Source organism: Chiloscyllium punctatum, chromosome 3 (genome assembly GCF_047496795.1).
Source record: "Chiloscyllium punctatum isolate Juve2018m chromosome 3, sChiPun1.3, whole genome shotgun sequence".
Classification (NCBI taxonomy): domain Eukaryota; kingdom Metazoa; phylum Chordata; class Chondrichthyes; order Orectolobiformes; family Hemiscylliidae; genus Chiloscyllium; species Chiloscyllium punctatum.
In genome coordinates, this window is record NC_092741.1 from 149,129,115 (window position 1) to 149,148,958 (window position 19,844).

At 41.1% G+C, this 19,844-nt stretch overlaps 1 protein-coding gene across 1 annotated transcript in view; it reads right to left on the minus strand.

Annotated features, from left to right (window-relative positions):
* Positions 1-19,358, minus strand: part of LOC140466666 (sodium-dependent lysophosphatidylcholine symporter 1-like) — a 94,258-nt gene extending 74,900 nt beyond the window's left edge. The window contains exons 1-2 of the mRNA XM_072562139.1: positions 19,232-19,358; positions 18,973-19,050 (exon numbers count right to left, since the gene is read on the minus strand). Coding sequence (XP_072418240.1) covers positions 18,973-18,978 — 6 coding nt within the window. The 5' untranslated portion in view covers positions 18,979-19,050; positions 19,232-19,358. The remainder of the gene's footprint in view (positions 1-18,972; positions 19,051-19,231) is intronic.
* Positions 19,359-19,844: the final 486 nt, after the last annotated feature.

Genomic DNA, 19,844 nt, shown 5'->3' on the forward strand with positions numbered 1-19,844 from the left:
CCAAAATACCTACAGCTCACCTAATATGTTAAATCACTTCCCAAATAAAAACACTTACTGTCCAACTGCATAAAACATTGCCCACCAATAATACTCACTGTCCAACTTTTGTGGTCATCATTGTCCACCAATCACAGTAAATATAGCCCATCCAGAATAGACACTGTCCACCAATCACAGTAAACATCCAGCTATTCACTTTCTTCTACAATACTCACTGTCCCCCCAATCACAGGAAATATTATCCATCTATAATACTCACTGTCCACCAATCACAGTAAATGCTGTCCATCTATAATATTCACTGTCCCCCAATCACAGTAAACATTGTCCCACTATAATACTCACTGACCACACACACCATGGGTGCTGGGGAAAAAAAAATAAGCACTACCGCAGTTAGGCAGTAGTGTGGGGGTTAGAACACAAAAAAAGGAATAAAAATAAGAAAAGAAAAAAACATAAAACTCACTGTCCACCAATCACAGTAAACACTGTCCATGTATAATACTCACTGTCTACTAATCACAGTAAAGTCCATCTATAATATTCACTGTCTACCAATTACAGTAAACATTGTCTAACTATAATACTCATTGTCTACCAATCATAGTAAACTCTCAGTCTATAATATTGACTGTCCACTTATTACAGTAAACATTGTAACCTGAAATACTCAATGGCCACTTATTACAGTATAATACTTGGTTAGAGGCAAAAGAACTGCAGATCCAGGGTGGACAGGCAGGGGGCTGGAAGAAGACAACAAACCAGGCAGCATCAGAAAGTGGAGAAGTCAACGTTTAGGGTGTAACCCTTCTTCAGGTCCTGTCCATCTATAATATTGTCCACTTATTAAAGCAAACACTGTCCATCTATAATACTACCTACTTGTGACAGTAATCACTTTCAGCCTATAATGTCCCTGTTTGATATTTATCTCTGTATGTGATTTTGTACCTTGGTGAGTTTTTGTACCCAGGTATCTTTCTATTTAAGATGGTGCCAGGAATGGCAACATTGTATACTTTTCACTACTGTACATGTCACAGTAAAATTTAAGAAAAGTGTAGAATATTTACTTATCTGCCTATTAGATAAAACATGCCTGTCAAAAATGCTCACTGTCCACCTTTAGAGTGTATATTGTTCTCTATAAAGCTCACTATCTGCCTACTGCAGCAACCATTGTCCAAATAATACTCATTGTCCACCTATTGGAGTTAACACTGTTCATCTAAATACTCACCATCCACTTAGTCCAAAAACACTGTGTCTATAATAGTTACTGTCCACCTATTACTGTAACCACTGTCTGTCTATAATACTCCCTGTCTACCTATTTCAATAAATACTGCCCATTTATAACAAGGCCATAAAACATAGGAGCAGTAGTTGGCCATCCAAGCCTTCTGGTCTGCTCTGCCATTCAATGAGATTATGATTAATCTGACAATCCTCAATTCCGTGTTCCTGCCATTTCTCCATAACATTTAATTCCATTATTAATTATAAATCTGTCTATCTCAACATAATGACCCAACCTAAACAGCCCTATGTAGTAAACAATTCCAGATTATTTCCCTCTGGGAAAACACATTCCTTCTCATTTCTGTTTTAAACATACAACCCCTTATTCTGAGATTATGCCCTCTGGTCCTAAACTCTCTGAAAAAGGGAACAACCTTTCCGTATCTATGCTGTCAGTTCATTCCAAAAAGGAAGAAAAATCCTAAGAGGAGGCAGGGGTGGCCGTGGCTGACAAGGGAAGTTAAGAAACATATAAAGTCAAAAGAGAAAAAGTATAACATAGCAAAGATGAGTGGGAAAACAGAGGACTGGGAAGCTTTTAAAGAACGACAGAGGATTACTAAGAAGGAATTACGCAGAGAAAAAATGAGGTACGAAGGTAAACTGGCCAAAAATATAAAGGAGGATAGTAAAAGCTTTTTTAGGTATGTGAAAGGAAAAAAAATGGTTAAGACTAAAACTGGGCCCTTGAAGACAGAAACGGGTGAAAATATTACGGGGAACAAAGAAATAGCAGAAGAGTTGAATTGGTACTTCAGATCTGTGTTCACTGGGGAAGACACAAGCAATCTCCCTGAGGTAACAGTGGCTGAAGGACCTGACATGAAGGGAATTTATATTTGCCAGGAAATGGTGTTAGAGAGCCTGTTAGGTTTGAAGGCTGATAAGTCCCCGGGACCTGATGGTCTACATCCCACAGTACTGAAGGAGGTGGCTCTAGAAATCGTGGATGCATTGGTGATTATTTTCTGATGTTCTATCGATTCAGGATCAGTTCCTGCAGATTGGAGGGTGGCTAATGTTGTCCCACTTTATAAGAAAGCTTGATTTGGAGATGCCGGTGTTGGACTGGGGTGTACAAAGTTAAAAATCACACAACACCTGGTGTTATATGAAAGGAGGGAGAGAGAAAGCAGGGAATTATAGACCAGTTAGTCTGACTTCAGTGGTGGGAAAGATAGAGTCATAAAGCCATAGAGGTGTACAGTACGGAAACAGACCCTTCAGTCCAACCCGTCCATGCCGACAAGATATCCCAACCCAATTTAGTCCCATCTGCCAGCACCTGGCCCATATCTCTCCAAACCCTTTGTATTCAAATACCCATCCAAATGCCTCTTAAATGTTGCAATTGTACCAGCCTCCACCACATCCTCTGACAGGTCATTCAATAGACATACCACCCTCTGCGTGAAACAATTGCCCCGTAGCTCTCTTTTATATCTTTCCCTTCTCACCCTAAACCCTATGCCCTCTAGTTCTGGATTCCTCAACCCCAGGGAAAAGACTTTGCCTATTTATCCTATCCATGCCCCTCATAATTTTGTAAACCTCTATAAGGTCATCCCTCAGCCTCCGACGCTCCAGGGAAAACAGCCCCAGCCTGTTCAGCATCTCCCTATAGCTCAAATCCTCCAACTCTGGCAACATCCTTGTAAACCTTTTCTGAACCCTTTCAAGTTTCACAACATCTTTCCGATAGGAAGGAGACCAGAATTGCATGCAATATTCCAACAGTGGCCTAACTAATGTCCTGCACAGCCGCAACATGACCTCCCAACCCCTGTACTCCATACCCTAACCAATAAAGGAAAGCATACCAAACACCTTCTTCACTATCCTATCTACCTGTGACTCCACTTTCAAGGAGCTATGAACCTGCACTCCAAGTTCTCTTTGTTCAGCAACACTCTCTAGGACCTTAGCATTAAGTGTATAAGTCCTGCTAAGATTTGCTTTCCTAAAATGCAGCACCTTGCATTTATCTGAATTAAACTCCATCTGCCACTTCTCAGCCCATTGGCCCATCTGGTCCAGATCCTGTTGTAATATGAGGTAACCCTCTTCGCTGTCCACTACACCTCCAATTTTGGTGTCAACTGCAAACTTACTAACTGTACCTCTTATGGTCGTATCCAAATCATTTATGTAAATGACAAAAAGTAGAGGACCCAATTGTGGCACTCCACTGGTCACAGGCCTCCAGTCTGAAAAACAACCCTCCATCACCCTCTGTCTTCGACCTTTGAGCCAGTTCTGTATCCAAATGGCTAGTTCTCCCTGTATTTTGTGAGATCTAACCTTGCTAATCAGTCTCCCATAGGGAACCTTGATGAACGCCTTACTGAAGTCCATATAGATCACATCTACCACTCTGCCCTCATCAATCTTCTTTGTTACTTCTTCAAAAAACTCAATCAAGTTTGTGAGACATGAGTTCCCACGCAAAAAAGCCATGTTGACTATCCCGAATCAGTCCTTACCTTTCCAAATACATGTACATCCTGTCCCTCAGGATTCCCTCCAAAACCTGCCCACTACCGAGGCCAGGCTCACCGATCTATAGTTCCCTGGCTTGTCTTTACCACCCTTCTTAAACAATGGCACCACATTTGCCAACCTCCAGTCTTCCGACACCTCACCTGTGACTATCGATGATACAAATATCTCAGCAAGATGCCCAGCAATCACTTTCCTAGCTTCCCACCGAGTTCTCAGGTACACCTGATCAGGTCCTGGGGATTTATCCACTTTTAACTGTTTCAAGGCATCCAGCACTTCCTCCTCTGTAATCTGGACATTTTGCACGATGTCACCATCTATTTCCCTACAGTCTATATCTTCCATATCCTTTTCCACAGTAAATACTGCTGCAAAATATTCATTTAGTATCTCCCCCATTTTCTGTGGCTCCACACAAAGGCCGCCTTGCTGATCTCTCCCTAGTTACCCTTTTGTCCTTAATATATTTGTAAAAACCCTTTGGATTCTCCTTAATTTTATTTGCCAAAACTATCCCATGTCCCCGTTTTGCCCTCCTGATTTCCCTCTTAAGTATACTCTTACTTTCTTTATACTCTTCTAAGGATTCTTTCGATCTATCCTGTCTATACCTGACATATGCTTCCTTCTTTTTCTTAACCAAACCCTCAATTTCTTTAATCATCCAGCATTCCCTATACCTACCACCCTTCCCTTTCACCCTGACGGAATATACTTTCTCTGGATTCTTGTTATCTCATTTCTGAAGGCTTCCCATTTTCCAGCTGTCCCTTTACCTGCGAACATCTGCCACCAATCAGCTTTCGAAAGTTCTTGCCTAATACCGTCAAAATTGGCCTTTCTCCAATTTAGGACTTCAACTTTTAGATCTGGTCCATCCTTTTCCATCACTATTTTAAAACAAATAGAATAATGTTCGCTGGCCCCAAAGTGCTCCCCCACTGACACTCCTGTCACCTGTCCTGCCTTATTTCCCAAGAGTAGTGAAGTTTTGCACCTTCTCTAGTAGGTACATCCACATACTGATTCAGAAAATTGTCTTATACACACTTAAGAAATTCCTCTCCATCTATGCCTTCAACACTATGGCAGCCCCAGCCGATGTTTGGAAAGTTAAAATCCCCGACCATAACCACCCTATTATTCTTACAGATAGCTGAGATCTCCTTACAAGTTTGTTTCTCAATTTCCCTCTGACTATTGGGGGGTCTATAATACAATCCCAATAAGGTGATCATCCCTTTCTTATTTCTCAGTTCCACCCAAATAACTTCCCTGGATGTATTTCCGGGAATATCCTCCCTCAGCACAGCTGTAATGCTATCCCTTATCAAAAACGCCACTCCCCCTCCTCTCTTGCCTCCCTTTCTATCCTTCCTGTAGCATTTGTATCCTGGAACATTAAGCTGCCAGTCCTGCCCATCCCTGAGCCATGTTTCCATAATTGCTGTGATATCCCAGTCCCATGTTCCTATCCATGCCCTGAGTTCATCTGCCTTCCCTGTTAGGCCCCATGCATCGAAATAAATGCAGTTTAATGTATTAGTCCTACCTTGTCCCTACCTGCCCTGACTGTTTGACTCACTTCTGTTCTCAGCTGTACCCGTCTCAGATCGATCTCTTTCCTCACTATCTCCCTGGGTCCCACCCCCCCACCTTACTAGTTTAAATCCTCCTGAGCAGTTCTAGCAAATTTCCCTGCCAGTATATTAGTCCCCTTCCAATTTAGGTGCAATCCGTCCTTCTTGCACAGGTCACTTCTACCCCAAAAGAGATTCCAATGATCCAAAAATGTGAATCCTTCTCCCATACACCAACTCCTCAGCCATGCATTCATCTGCTCTATCCTCCTATTCCTGCCCTCACTAGCTCGTAGCACCAGGAGTAATCCAGATATTACTACCCTTGAGGACTTCCTTTTTAAATTTCTGCCTAACTCTCTGTAATCTCCCTTTAGAGTCTCAACTTTTTCCCTTCAAAGTCGTTGGTTCCAATGTGGACAATGACCTCCTGCTGGCCCCTCTCCCCTGTGAGAACATTCTGCACCCTCTCTGACATCCTTGATCCTGGCACCAGGGAAACAACCCACCATTCTGCTTTTTCTCTGCTGGCCTCAGAAACGTCTGTCTGTACCTCTGACTACAGAATTCCCTAACACAATTGATCTCTTGGAAGCTGATGTACCCCTCATTGCATTAGAGCCAGTCTCAATACCAGAAACTTGGCTGTTCATGCTACATTCCCCTGAGAATCCATCACCCCCTACATTTTCAAAAACAGCATTGTAAGACTGTTTGAAATGGGTATATCCACAAAAGACTCCTGCCCTAGGTGCCGACCTCTCTCACCCTTCCTGGAGTTAACCCATCCCATGCTGGAGTCAATTATAAAGGATGAAATTACAACACATCTGGATAGCAGTAACAGGATAGGTCAGAGTCAACATGGATTTATGAAGGGGAAATCATGTTTGACTAATCTTCTGGAATTTTTTGAGGATGTAACTCTGAAGATGGACAAGGGAGATCCAGTGGATGTAATGTACCTGGACTTTCAGAAAGCCTTTGATGAAGTCCCACATAGGAGGTTAGTGAGCAACATTAGGGCGCATGGTATTGGGGGCAAAATACTGATTTGGATTGAAAATTGGTTGGCTGACAGGAAACAAAGTGTAGTGATAAACGGCTCCCTTTCGGAATGGCATGCGGTGACCAGTGGGACCGCAGTTTTTTACAATATACATTAATGATATCGATGATGGTATTAAAAGTAATATTAGCAAATGTGCTGATGGTACAAAGCTGAGTGGCAGGGTGAAATGTGAGGAGGATGTTAGGAGCTTACAGGGTGACCTGGACAGGCTAGGTGAGTGGACAGATGCATGGCAGATGCAGTTTAATGTGGATAAATGTGTGGTTATCTACTTTGGTGGCAAGAACAGGAAGGCAGATTACTACCTAATGGAGTCAAGTTGAGTACACCTAATGGAGTAAAGGGGCAGTACAACGAGATCTAGGTGCTCTTGTACATCAGTCAATGAAAGCAAGCATGCAGGTACAGCAGGCAGTGAAGAAAGCTAATAGCATGCTGGCCTTCATAACAAGAGGAATTGAGTATAGAAGCAAAGACGTTCTTCTGCAGGGCCCTGGTGAGACCGCACCTGGAATATTGTGTGCAGTTCTGGTCTCCAAATTTGAGGAAAGACATTCTGGCTATTGAGGGAGTGCAGCGTAGGTTCACGAGGTCAATTCCCAGAATGGCGGGAATCTTACGTTGAAAAATTGGAGCGACTGGGCTTGTATACCCTTGAGTTTAGAAGACTGAGAGGGGATCTGATTGAGACGTATAAGATTATTAAAGGATTGGACACTCTGGAGGCAGGAAGCATGTTTCTGCTGATGGGTGAGTCCCGAACCAGAGGACACTGTTTAAAAATAAGGGATAGGCCATTTAGAACAGAGTTGAGGAGAAACTTCTTCATCCAGAGAGTGGTGGCTGTGTGGAATGCTCTGCCCCAGAAGACTGTGGAGGCCAAGTCTCTCGATACTTTCAAGAAAGAGTTGGATAGAGCTCTTAAGGATAGTGGAATCAAGGGTTATGGGGATAAGGCAGGAACAGGATACTGATTGAGGATGATCAACCATGATCATAATGAATGCTCGAAGGGCAGAAGGGCCTACTCTGCACCGATTGTCTATTGTCTCCTAAGAACCTTGTAAGTTTCAATAAGGTCACCTCTCATGCTTATGTATTACAACAGGTACTGGTCGAACCTACACAACCTCCCCTCCTGGTTGCCTTATCTCCTTCCCACTGGATTATGTCTTTGTTGTGAGCTATACAGTCACAGATTCTACAGGACAAGCCTTTCTGTCCATTGAGTCTGCACTGGTCAAAAACAAGCATGCTAATCTAATTCCATATTCTAACATGTGGCCCATAGCCTTGTATGCCTTGGCATTGCAAGTGTACATCTGAACACTTCTAAACTCTTATGAGGTTTTCTGCCTCTACCACCCTCACAGACAGTAGGGTTCCAGCTTCCCACCATTCTCCATGTGAAAAAATTCCTCATGTACCCTCTAAACCTTCCATCCCAAGTGTATGTCATGTCCCCTTCTCATTGTTCCCTCCAGCAATGGGAAATGTACCTTCCTGTTGACCCTAGTTAAGCCCCTCATAATATTAAACATTTTATGTCTGCCCTCAGTCTCCTCTGTTCCAAGGAAAACAACCCTAGTTTATGCTATAAGACATAAGACATAAGAGCAGAAACAGACCCTCTGGCCCACTGAACCCATTCCAACTTTCAATGAGATCATGGCTGGTCCGATATTCCATACTGTCTGTTAAAAATGCCCACTATCCACTCACTACAATAAATACTCTGTCCTGATGCTCGAAACATTGATTTTCCTGCTCCTTGAATGCTGCTTGACCTCTTGTGCTTTTCCAGCACCATTCTAATCTTGACTCTGAGCTCCAGCATCTGCAGTCCTCAATTTCACCTAATACTCCTTGTCCGCCTATTACTTTAAAATACCATCCATCTGTCATACTCACTGCCTGCCTATTACCGTAAATACCTGTTCATCTATTGCATTCCCTTTCTACCTAGTACTGGACGTGCTTCCCATCTATGTTGGTCATTCTACTTCTATGACTTTAAACACTTTGCGTCTGCAGTCCTTAATTTTTGCCAATCAAACTGAACACTACAATACTCACTGTCCAGTAACTGTAGTAAACTAGGTCGTCTCAAACTGTTGGTGGAACTCCCGTTGGGGTTGGACGATGAAACTTGGAGCTTGGAAGCTCTGAGGCAGAAGTGGCGATCGTGAAGCGCAGACTGATTTCTAACTGCTGTGAAGATTGTTTTTGGTGGACATGGTCTAAGTAATTGTTGTCCAAGGCCTGGCTGCTCCAGAAAAACCTTGTGAATGGGTTGTCATTTTTTAAAATTTCTGTATAAACCAGTTACTTCAATATTCACTTTGATCTTGCATGAATAAATAGGATCATAATGCATTAATAATTATCCTTCTGTTACATCAATAATCACAATCCTATTGCATCAGTATTGGCGATTCCATGACAACAATGATAGGAGATCTATTACATTAACTATTGCATAAGCAATCTCTTTTGAAAACCTTTGTCTGGAATGTTGGTGTCACTGGCATTTGTTACCCACTCCTACTTGGGGGCCTTCAACTGATTGGCACACTAGACCATTTCAAAGGGAAATTAAGAGTTAACCAAATTGCTCTGGGTCTGAAGTCATTTGTAGGGTGCACCAGGTGAGGATGGTGGATTTCAATAGACAATAGACAATAAACAATAGGTTCAGGAGTAGGCCTTTCAGCCCTTCGAGCCTGCACCACCATTCAATATGATCATGGCTGATCATTCCTAATCAGTATCCTCTTCCTGCTTTATCTCCATAACCCTTGATTCCACTATCTTTGAGAGCTCTATCTAACTCTTTCTTAAATGAATCCAGAGACTGGGCCTCCACTGCACTCTGGGGCAGAGCATTCCACATAACCACCACTCTTTGGGTGTTTCTCCTCATCTCTGTCCTAAATGGTCTACCCCGTATTTTTAAGCTGTGTTTTCTGGTTCGGCACTCACCCATCAGCGGAAATATGTTTCCTGCTGCCAGAGTGTCCAATCCTTTCATTATCTTATATGTCTCAATCAGGTCCCCTCTCAGTCTTCTAAACTCAAGGATATACAAGCCCTCCCAAATGGATATTAGTAAACTAATGTCAATAGTCATATAGTTGCTGTTAGACTAGCTCTGAATTCCAAATTTCTTTATTGAGTTCAAATTTCATCATCTGCCATGGTGATACTCAAAGTAGATAGGAGGAGAACACAGCAAGCCCGTCAGCATCAGGAGGTGTGGAAGTCAATGTTTCGAGTGTAACCCTTCTTCAGGACTTTGGGTGTCTGTGTGGAGAAGCTGCAGATAAAGGAGGAGGTGGGGGAAGGGTGGTGAAGTGGGGATAGGTGAAGACAGGTAGAGGGTTTGACCTGGTTGGTCAATAGGAAGAATGAATCCTATTTCTGGCAGGGAGCAGTGGAAGGGAGGGGGAGGGGCTGGGAAAGAAGTCAGGGGATAGGGAGGGAATTCGAAATTGGAGAACTCAATGTCGAGTCACCTGAACTGTAGCGTACCCAGGCAGAAGATAAAAATGTTGTTCCTCGAATAGGAGCTGAGGTTTGTTTTGGCAATGGAGGAGGCCAAGGATGGTCATGTCAGAAAGGGAGTGGTTGGAGGAATTAAAATGGACGGTGACTGGGAGGTCTGGTTGGCCCCTGTGGACCCGGCTGTGATGCTTGGAGAACCATTCCCTCAGTTTACGTTAGGTCTCCCCGATGTAGAGAAGACCACATTGGGAGCACATGACGCACTAAACTAAGTTTGAAGATGGATGGATCTGTTTTTCCCAGTACTTCAGCCTTGGTTTACTTCAGCAGAAGTGAGTACAGCAGATGCTGGAAATTAGATTCAAGGTTAGAGTGATGCTGGAAAAGCACAGCAGGTCAGGCAGTATTCAAGGAGTAGGAAAATTGACATTTCAGGCAAAAGCCCTTCATCAGGAATTAGGCCAATGTTTCCAACCCAAGCACTAATATTTGGATTACTTATTTACTGACATTACTGCTATACCATCACTTCTAAAAATTGAGATAGTTTTGCATAAATAATAAATATCGAATTACATTACAATTGGGATTCTTTTACATTAATAATTAGGATCTTATTACATGGTTCCTATTGCATTAATAGTCAGCTGAAAGTTTCTTCAGTAATAAGAAAATTATGACATCAATAATCGGTTTGATAATGTATTATGAATCAGATTTATTTCAATTCATTACCAAACCACTTTTGCATCAATAATCAGGATTCGATTACTGTCAAAAGTAATTTGCTATTCATGCATTAATGATCCAATTACATGTCAACAATCCATACACTTTTCCATCAACAGTCAGTCATCAATAATGTGGATCATATCGCATTAATCAGAGTGCAACTATATTAATTATCTTGACCCTATCTTTATAAATTAGGTCAATAAATGATGAATACATAGTTCCATTACTCTATGTTCAGGAAATTTTTACATGCTTTTTCATCAAGTCTACCCATGCTCAACTTGTGCACCTCCAGCTCCCCCTGAAAAAAATAAAATCCACTCCTCTGACTCCTTCCCTCCACAGAATTGAAGTTTAGTAATGTTATAGAGGGGAAGCAAATAGGTGTTTGGCAGCTTATTTTAGGGTGAAGTATGACATCAAAATTATGAACAGTTTACTTTAGCTCAAACATTTGCTGGGAAGAGTGTGGAGTCAGTGGAATGGAGTTTATGCTGGGGGTTGAAAACTCTGCTCATCTAATGCTGGATGTTGAACAAGCATTGGAAGTATTGGCGTGAGGCTCACATTGCGATGTCTACTCCCCTCCTCATAAAAAAACAGCCAGTTAATCTTCACAAACAAAGACTTGGACATGGTTTTGAACAATACTGGATTAGTGGTGCTGGAAGAGCACAGCAGTTCAGGCAGCATCCAACGAGCAGCGAAATCGACGTTTCGGGCAAAAGCCCATTCCTGATGAAGGGCTTTTACCCGAAACGTCGATTTTGCTGCTCGTTGGATGCTGCCTGAACTGCTGTGCTCTTCCAGCACCACTAATCCAGTATTTGCTTTCCAGCATCTGCAGTCATTGTTTTTACCTCATGGTTTTGGACAAGTTCCATTCATCAGCTGTCCGACAATTTAGCTATTCTGCATTCCAGACCTTCACAATGTCCACTTGGCCACAATGCCAAAGCACAAATCAAACAAGTTAAATATTACAAATCAAATTTATCGATGGAATTGTACCATACAGCAAGCAAATGTAAATCTTGGTGCACTGCCTTAGTTGCTGCCTTCTATGTGATTTTGCCAGCCAAGCAGACCTTATGTCGTGATATCACAGTAGATTCAGTGAAGAAAATCTCCTGAATTTCAGTAGGGGAGACTATAAATCATCTTGTAAGATAACCTCCAATAAATTTGGCTCTGAAAGGCTCGGCTTCATATTATACCACGTCATTAAGGGTGACAGCAGTCAGAACTGGCTGGCAAGGACAAGGGCAAAGTTACTGTCAGAATGCAGTCTTGGGAGGACAGATTCCATCAAGGTGAGTTAAGACAACCAAGTTTATTTTTCTGGAGACCCTCCCATATCTCTGATGGTGCTTTGTGATCTGATGGAGAGATTGCTGGACTGCTGTCACACCCTGATCCTTTGACCGGTGATATCCAGAGGTTTGAAGGCAGGAGTTTGACCTTCTGCTAAGCATCCAGATGTCAGGTGGTTTTTGATTTTGCTGCAATGAGCATTGGTCATCAAATGCTGCATCATGGTTATGAATTTCATTGGCCACTGCTTCCACCCTTGGAAGGATGTGCTGCGTTCTCAATGCAAAGCCCTGTGCCAAATTGGTGCTGGACTCCTTCCAATCACCTCTCCATCACACATTGTGGACTTGCCAATAGATTCTGTTCAGAAAGAAAGCCTCCATTAGAGGGATGTGCTGTTTGTGGTTGACTAAGGAAGTTACGATGGTATCAGACTGAAAGAAAATGCTGCAAAGGTAAGAGTTAGGCCAAGATTGGGAGACTTTTAGAAACTAGCAATGAAGATTTGAAAAAAGAGGGAGAACTTAGAGATGAGAGAGAATCAGCAGGAAATATGAAAACAGACAGTAAAAACAACTCTAAGTAAACTGAAAGGAAGAGAGCATCTAAACTGAATGTTGATCCCTTTGAGAGTGAGACTGGGGGTTTAATAATGGAAACACATATTTTGTACTTGTTTTCATAATGGAAGACACAAAAGCCTCCCTAGAATAGTAGAAAATACAGGAAAGGACTTAAATAATCATGATCACAGAAAGAAAAGTGCTGGGGAAGGTAATGAGATTCAGAACTGACAAGTCCCTGGACCTGATGGTATGCACTTTAGAATCTTAAAGCAAGTGGTGGTCGTAATACTGGTTGTGAGCTGTCAAAATCCCCTAGATTCTGGCAAGATCCAGTGTAATAGAAAACCACATATGTATCACATTAGTTCAACAAAGAAGGCGATAGGAAGCAAAAACTGTGGGCCAGTTAGCCTGACATCTGTCATTGGTAAAATGCTAGAAACCATTATTAAGGATGTGGCAGCAGGATATTTAGAAAATCATAACTAAATATAGCAGAGTCAGCATGGACTTGTGAAAGTAAGAATGCATTTGACTAACTTATTTGGTTACTTTGAGGATTTCAGAAGGACATTTGATAAGCACCATATGAGAGGTTACTATGCAAACTAAGTATTCACAGTGCTGTGAGTCACATATCAGCAATAGTCAAAACCCTTACCGATCTTTCATAGAATCATAGAATCGTCACAGTGTGTAAACAGGTCCTTCAGGCCAACAAGTCCACATCGACCGTCTGAAGAGTATCCCACCCAGACCCATTCCCTTACCCTATTACTCTACACTTACTCCTGACTAATGCACCTCACCTACATATCTGTGAACACAATGGACAATTTAGCACAGCCAATTCACCTAAATTGCCCATTTTTGTACTGTGGAAGGAAACCAAGCACTCAGGGGAAGCCTGCACAGACACACGGAGAATGTACAAGCTCCACACAGAGTCACCTGAGGCTGGTATCGAACACGAACCCCTGACTCTGTAAGGCAGCAGTGGTAACCACTGAGCCCAGGGCCGCCCCATTATTTTTATTTTTATTCTTTTATTAATTATGAATTGTAAGCTGGAAATTACTAATGGACTGTGTGGCAGCTTGTGGTAAAAGAAAAAGATCAGTCCAAACAAGCTCGGGCTGGAGGCTCATTGCAGGCTGAGTCTTGATTAAAAGCATTCTACCATACACAACAACACCAGGAAGAGTATTGTGTTTAAAACAAGTAGCAGGAGTTGGCTGTTAATGAGGTCAGTTCCTGGGATCTAGTTCTGGCAAGTCTGGAATAGACACTATATTCAAGTAGATGGCAATGGTTGAATAATAATTGAGGCCTCGGGGGGTTTCTTTCAGTCTATCAGGGTGGAAGGCTGAATTAACATTTTTTTCCCGATATATGTTCTTTGTGAGATGGTTCTGGGCTGATGCTGAGACAGCACACAGATTTGAGTTTCCTACCTAAGCTGATATGCCAGAGTCTAGAAGTCCAAAGGATATAAAGCTGTGTTAGAAGCATTGCTACTTTTGCAAACATGAAGAGAGAACTTGACCCTAATCAATATTTCAGAAAAATGATCAAGGAGGTTATATCTTTGCCTATGAAACAATGCATCATGAAAACTATTTAAGTAATCTGTCCAGTTTTTTTAATCTTTTATTTAGACAATAGACAATAGGTGCAGGAGTAGGCCATTCTCCCCTTTGAGCCTGCACCACCATTCATTTTGATCATTTATCCCTTAGCTATGTTTGTTTGTCTGCCTGTCTTTTTGTGTGAATGGAAGCTTAAAACAAATGTTTTGGGTTTAAAGCACAGAAATTAATCAGCTGTTTAATTTTCTCTCTGCTAAAATTATTGGGTATCTAATAAATAATTAAGAGTCATAAACTTGTAGGATCATGGAGTCATACAGCATGGAAACAGACCCTTTGGTCCAACCAGTCCACACCGATTAAGTTTCTCAAACTAAATTAATTCCACTTGCCTGCTTTTGGCCCATATCCCTCTAAACCTTTCCTATTCATATATCTGTCCAAATATCTTTTAAATGTTGTAACTGTACCCACCTCTACCACTTCCTCTGGAAGTTCATTCCACATATGAACCAACCCCTCTGTGAAAATTTTGTACCTCAAGTCCCTTTTAAATCTTTCTTCTCTAACCTTAAAAATATGCCTCCTGGTTTTGAACTCCCCCACTCTAAGGAAAAGACCTTGTCTATTCACCTTATCTATACCCGTCATGATTTCACAAACTTCTATAAATTCACCCCTCAATGTTCTACACTCCAGTGAAAAAGGTCAAAGCCAATCCAGCCTCTACTTATAACTCAAACTGTACAGTCCAAGCAACATCCTGGTAAATCGTTCAAACTCTCTCCAATTTAACAATATCCTTCCTATAGTAGGGCAACCAGAACTGTACACAGTACTGCAAAAATGGCCTCACCAACATTTTGTACAAACTCAACATGACATTCCAATCCCTATGCTCAATGTTCTGAGCAATGAAGGCAAGTGTGCCAAAAACTTTCTGAACAATGCAGCCTACCTGTGACGCAACTTCCACACAACTGTTTCTGAACCCTTAGGTCTCTCTGTTCAACAAACCCCCCCCCCCATGGCCCTACCATTAATTGTATAAGATCTAAAGTTACTAATCAGCCTGTCATGCAGAACTTTGTCAAAGACTTTATTAAAGTCCATGTAGAGAGTTTTGTTTAAGATACAAAACCAATGTCTGGAAATTAATTATTTGCAAAGTCTAGGATTGGTAATGCAAAAGTCTGATTAAGATCCATTGGGGTGACTATTTTGGGGGATTTTAACAGTTTACTTCTACTGTGTAGACATACATTCAGATGTAGAAAGGCAGCTTTGGATTGTTTGTCTGTCTCTGTGTCATAACACAATGGATGGAGGACTGACTAAGCAAAGTAAGCAGTTGTGATAAATGGGTCATTTCCAGGTTAGTAAACTGTAACTAGTAGAATACTACAGAAGTCATTGCCTGGGCCTCAACTATTTACAAACTATACTAACAGCTTGGATAAAGGGACATGATTGGATTGTGGGCAAATTTGCTGACAATACAATGATAGATATAAAATCTCATTTTGAAGAAGATACAAAATATATGCAATATGGAAATAGATAAAGTGGGCATGCAAAAATTTGGGAAAGGTGCACAAATATGGGAAAATGTAGGAGTTTTCACTGTGGCACACAATGGAAGCACAGAATATTACTTAAGTGGAGGGACATTTATTGGAAGGAAAATTTAGCATGCAGTCAGGAAGACAAATAAACCATTGACCTTAACTGTGTCTAGATTTAGTCTCAAAGAAAGCCATTCGGCTGATTCCTGAGATGGAGGGGTTACCTCTGAAGAAACTTCTCAGGTTTGACCAATACTCATTTCAGTTTAGAAGTGAGAACTGACCTTATTGAAACAGATAAAATGTTGAAGGGATTTGCCAGGGTAAATGCTGATAGGACACTAGGGTCATAAAGAACTAGAGAAGTTTCAAAATCAGGGGTCTCCCATTTTTGACAGAGATCAGGAGAATGTTTTCCTCACAGAATGCTATTAACCTTTCGAATTCTCTTATCCAGAGATTATTGGAGATTGATCATTGACTAGAGTACAGCACGGAAACAGACCCTTCGGGCCAACTAGTCCAATGCTGACCAGATATTTCACATTAACCTATTCCTATTTGCCAGCATTTGGCCCATACCCCTCCAAACCTTTCCTATTCATATATCCATCTAGATGCCTATGTTCCTGGCTGATGTTTGATTGACATGACAGGCTGGGGAAAGGAGGCAGGAAAGTGGACCTAAGGTCAGATCAGCCACTACCTTACTGAGTGGGGAAGCATCCAAAGTGGCCAAGTGACCTACTTATAATCCTACTTCTTACGTTTTTATGATCAATGCACCAAGCTTTGCACTGTGCATGTATCAGCCATCTTCTGTGTTCATCATTCATGCAACAAATGTAATTAAATGCTTCATAATCAAAATTCATACAGTTAAGAACAAATTGAAGACCCAATGAAATTCATGAAAGTGTTGTACAAATACATTTTTAAAATGCATATCAGGGGAATATTAGACAGCAGAAAATGTACGTGCAAATATATGGGTTGAGCTGAAAATCTACAAAATAAAACAGTATAACAGTGTTCACACCTTCCTCCTGGCACTTTGGAAGGGATGCTGACACACCAACTGAGCAACTGTTTTGGAATTTGCATCCCAACCCTTTCAACATTATCATCAGAATTTTATTATAAAAACCAAGAAGTCAAAAAGTCAAGTCGTGAAAATTAAATGGTAAAACTTATCAAATAGCACCTCCAACTGTTCATTTCTAGTATTATTTGATATATAAGAGATAGTGAGCAAATTGAACTATTTTTTTATCATTTTCCACAACAAGAGTCATATATGTGATAAAATAGATTCATTTTTCAATTCAATTTAAATGTTATAACTTGGGTCACACTTATATTCCAAACTGGTGAAAAATCAAACTTTACAGACATTAATTATTATGCTACTATTACTTATCATCCAAATCATATCATGAACAGGTCCCAGCCCCTCCTATTCCATCATTTGGTAGTGTTTCTTTTATTTCTGGCTCCAACCTTGTATGTATAATTGCCTATCTGAGAAATTGATTAAGTGACACATTCCTAGGAAATTTCTAATCATGTGCAAAATTCTGCAGGAATTGCACAAATAAAGAACTGAGTTCATACACTTTTGTTTTTGATACTCCACCTTCTTAACGGATCTTTCAAAGTCTTCCCCTTCCAAAGTACATTTAATTGAATATTCAATTTGTTCATACTCCCCGATTTGATAGCTTAATGCCTGCTGGGAGACTTGTCTGAAAGCACTTGAACTTATCTGATCTTTTTAGCTAAGCAGACTCAAGCCTGTTTAATGCTTGAATGGGAGATTGCCTGGAAATACCAGTTTCCCTATCTCTGAGCCAGAAAGTCTGGATTCAAATCCCTCACCTGCCAGAGGTGTGTCATAACATGTCTGAAGAGATTGATTAAAAAATATATTTCCCAAGAACTTGTTCAACAGCTATGTTACTCTTATGGTGAAAATTTTCAACCAAGTGTCCTTCTTTACTCTTGGATTCCTCATGAGCTAATTAATCCTCTGGCATTTCATTACAATGAAAAAACTTCACTGGTCCCTTCAAAATATTTCAAAATTCTTTTGAAGTAACCCTCCTTTCACCCCTATGTGGCAGTTCTTCTTTACAGAGTAGTCAAAGCCTTTCATTTTTAGGATTACTGTGATCTTATCAATTAACTGAAATGTGTTAAAACTTTAAAACTAAAAAGATGTAGGAGTCAATGCTGAGCTGCACTAGTCTATAGCCCAACAAAGGTACACACACTGATGAAGGGAGATAATGTGAGTAGATAGCCAAATGCTCATCCCTTGGTCATACAGCAGACGACATGTGCATATAGCAAATGAACACCCTGCATTACCTCCTACTTATATAGAAAAACATTGACCACCTAATTATTTTAGTGTTCAAGGGAAACCATCTTACTCTAAAACTTGACTGAAATAAAACACACGGAAGGAGTAGGCTCTACAGGGACACAGGGAGGACTGCAGATGCTGGAGATCAGAGTCTAGTATGCGGTGCTGGAAAAGCACAACAGATCAGGCAGCATTCGAGGAGCAGGAGAATCGATGTTTTGAGCATAAACCTTTTAACAGGGCTTCATCATCCCCCATATCTACAGGGACACAGTCTATCAACTAAGTTGGAGGCTTGTGTTGTCTTCCAGATCGATGATCAGCAATTGGGCTCTAATTCCCAATTATCATTTTTATGGATTTGGAGATTATAATCAACTCAAATAACCACTGTGAATCCAAACAATCTTCAGTTGGGGTGGTGTTGTTGACAGATGGTTCATTCAGTATTAGCAGACTGACAGTAATTCCTACAGAATGACTACTGCGGTTTTCATAATTTAGCTTCCTAGGAACCACCACACTGAAAAGTCTCCACTCAATGTTTCTTGCCAGTTAGCTAATTCTCTACCCATGCCAATGTACTACCTCCAATTCCATCTTATGACCTAACCTTTTGTGAGTACCTTATTGAATGTCTTCTAGAAGTTCAAATACAACACACTTACTGCTTCCCCTCTATCCATTCAGGTTGAGGCATCCTAAAAAAAACTGGAATTAATCAGTCAGATATGATTTCCGTTTCATGAAGCCTTGATGTCTCTGTTTGATTAGATTATGATTGTCCAAATGTCCTGCGAATTCTTCCTTATTAATTGAATCCAATACTTTCGAACAATAGATGTTCAACTAACCCCCAGAGTTACCTGCATTTTTCTTCCCTCTCTTTCTGAATAGTGGAATCACATTGGCAGTTTTCCAATCCTCTGGTGCTTTTGCAGAATCTAAGGGAGCAAATTGGAGATGACATGGGGTTAATTGCCAAGGCAGCTGGTTAGAAGGCCCACAGCAACTCTCTGGGACTTTGCTCTCATTGTTTTAAAAGCTGTGAAGCCCTCTAGCCCTCATACCACATCAGTCCAACAACAACATCTTGATATCTCATACTTTCATGTCATCCCTTACCCCCATGTTATCTCCAAAGCCATTCGCTTAGTATCTATTAAAAGCAGACCTCAGGAACATCTAAGGACTTAAAAAAAATTAACTTCTGACAATCTAATGGATCTTTCAATCATACAAATGGGACAGAAACAAAACTCTCATTCATTAAACCCATCCCCAAAGATTTGTTTGCTCTGTCTTTCTGTCACTTCCATTCTGTTACCTCATCAAAGACTGTTAATCCTTTAATAAGGATTGTTAATCCTTTTAATCCATCTGAAACTGTCAATTAAAATGCGAACTCAGCACTTCCACCAATTTGATAAGGGGCCTGTCAGCAATGAATTCTACTCAAGCTGCAGGAACAGATATTAATGGCTTTTCAGGAGGTACACCAGATAGTTTGTGTAGCCATTGTAATGAGGTCAGGCAGGTGGACCTTATAGAATATGATGTCCCTGATTGAGACTATTAATCTGATCCAGTCAGCGAATCCTGGCTGACAGATAGGAACAGGACTGTTTATTTCCCCCTCCAACTCTATTTTGATTTAATCCCTGCCCTCCCCTTCACTGTTTAATCACACAACATTGCCCTTTTGATGTGAAGGGCACTGCCGGTCACTGGCCACTTG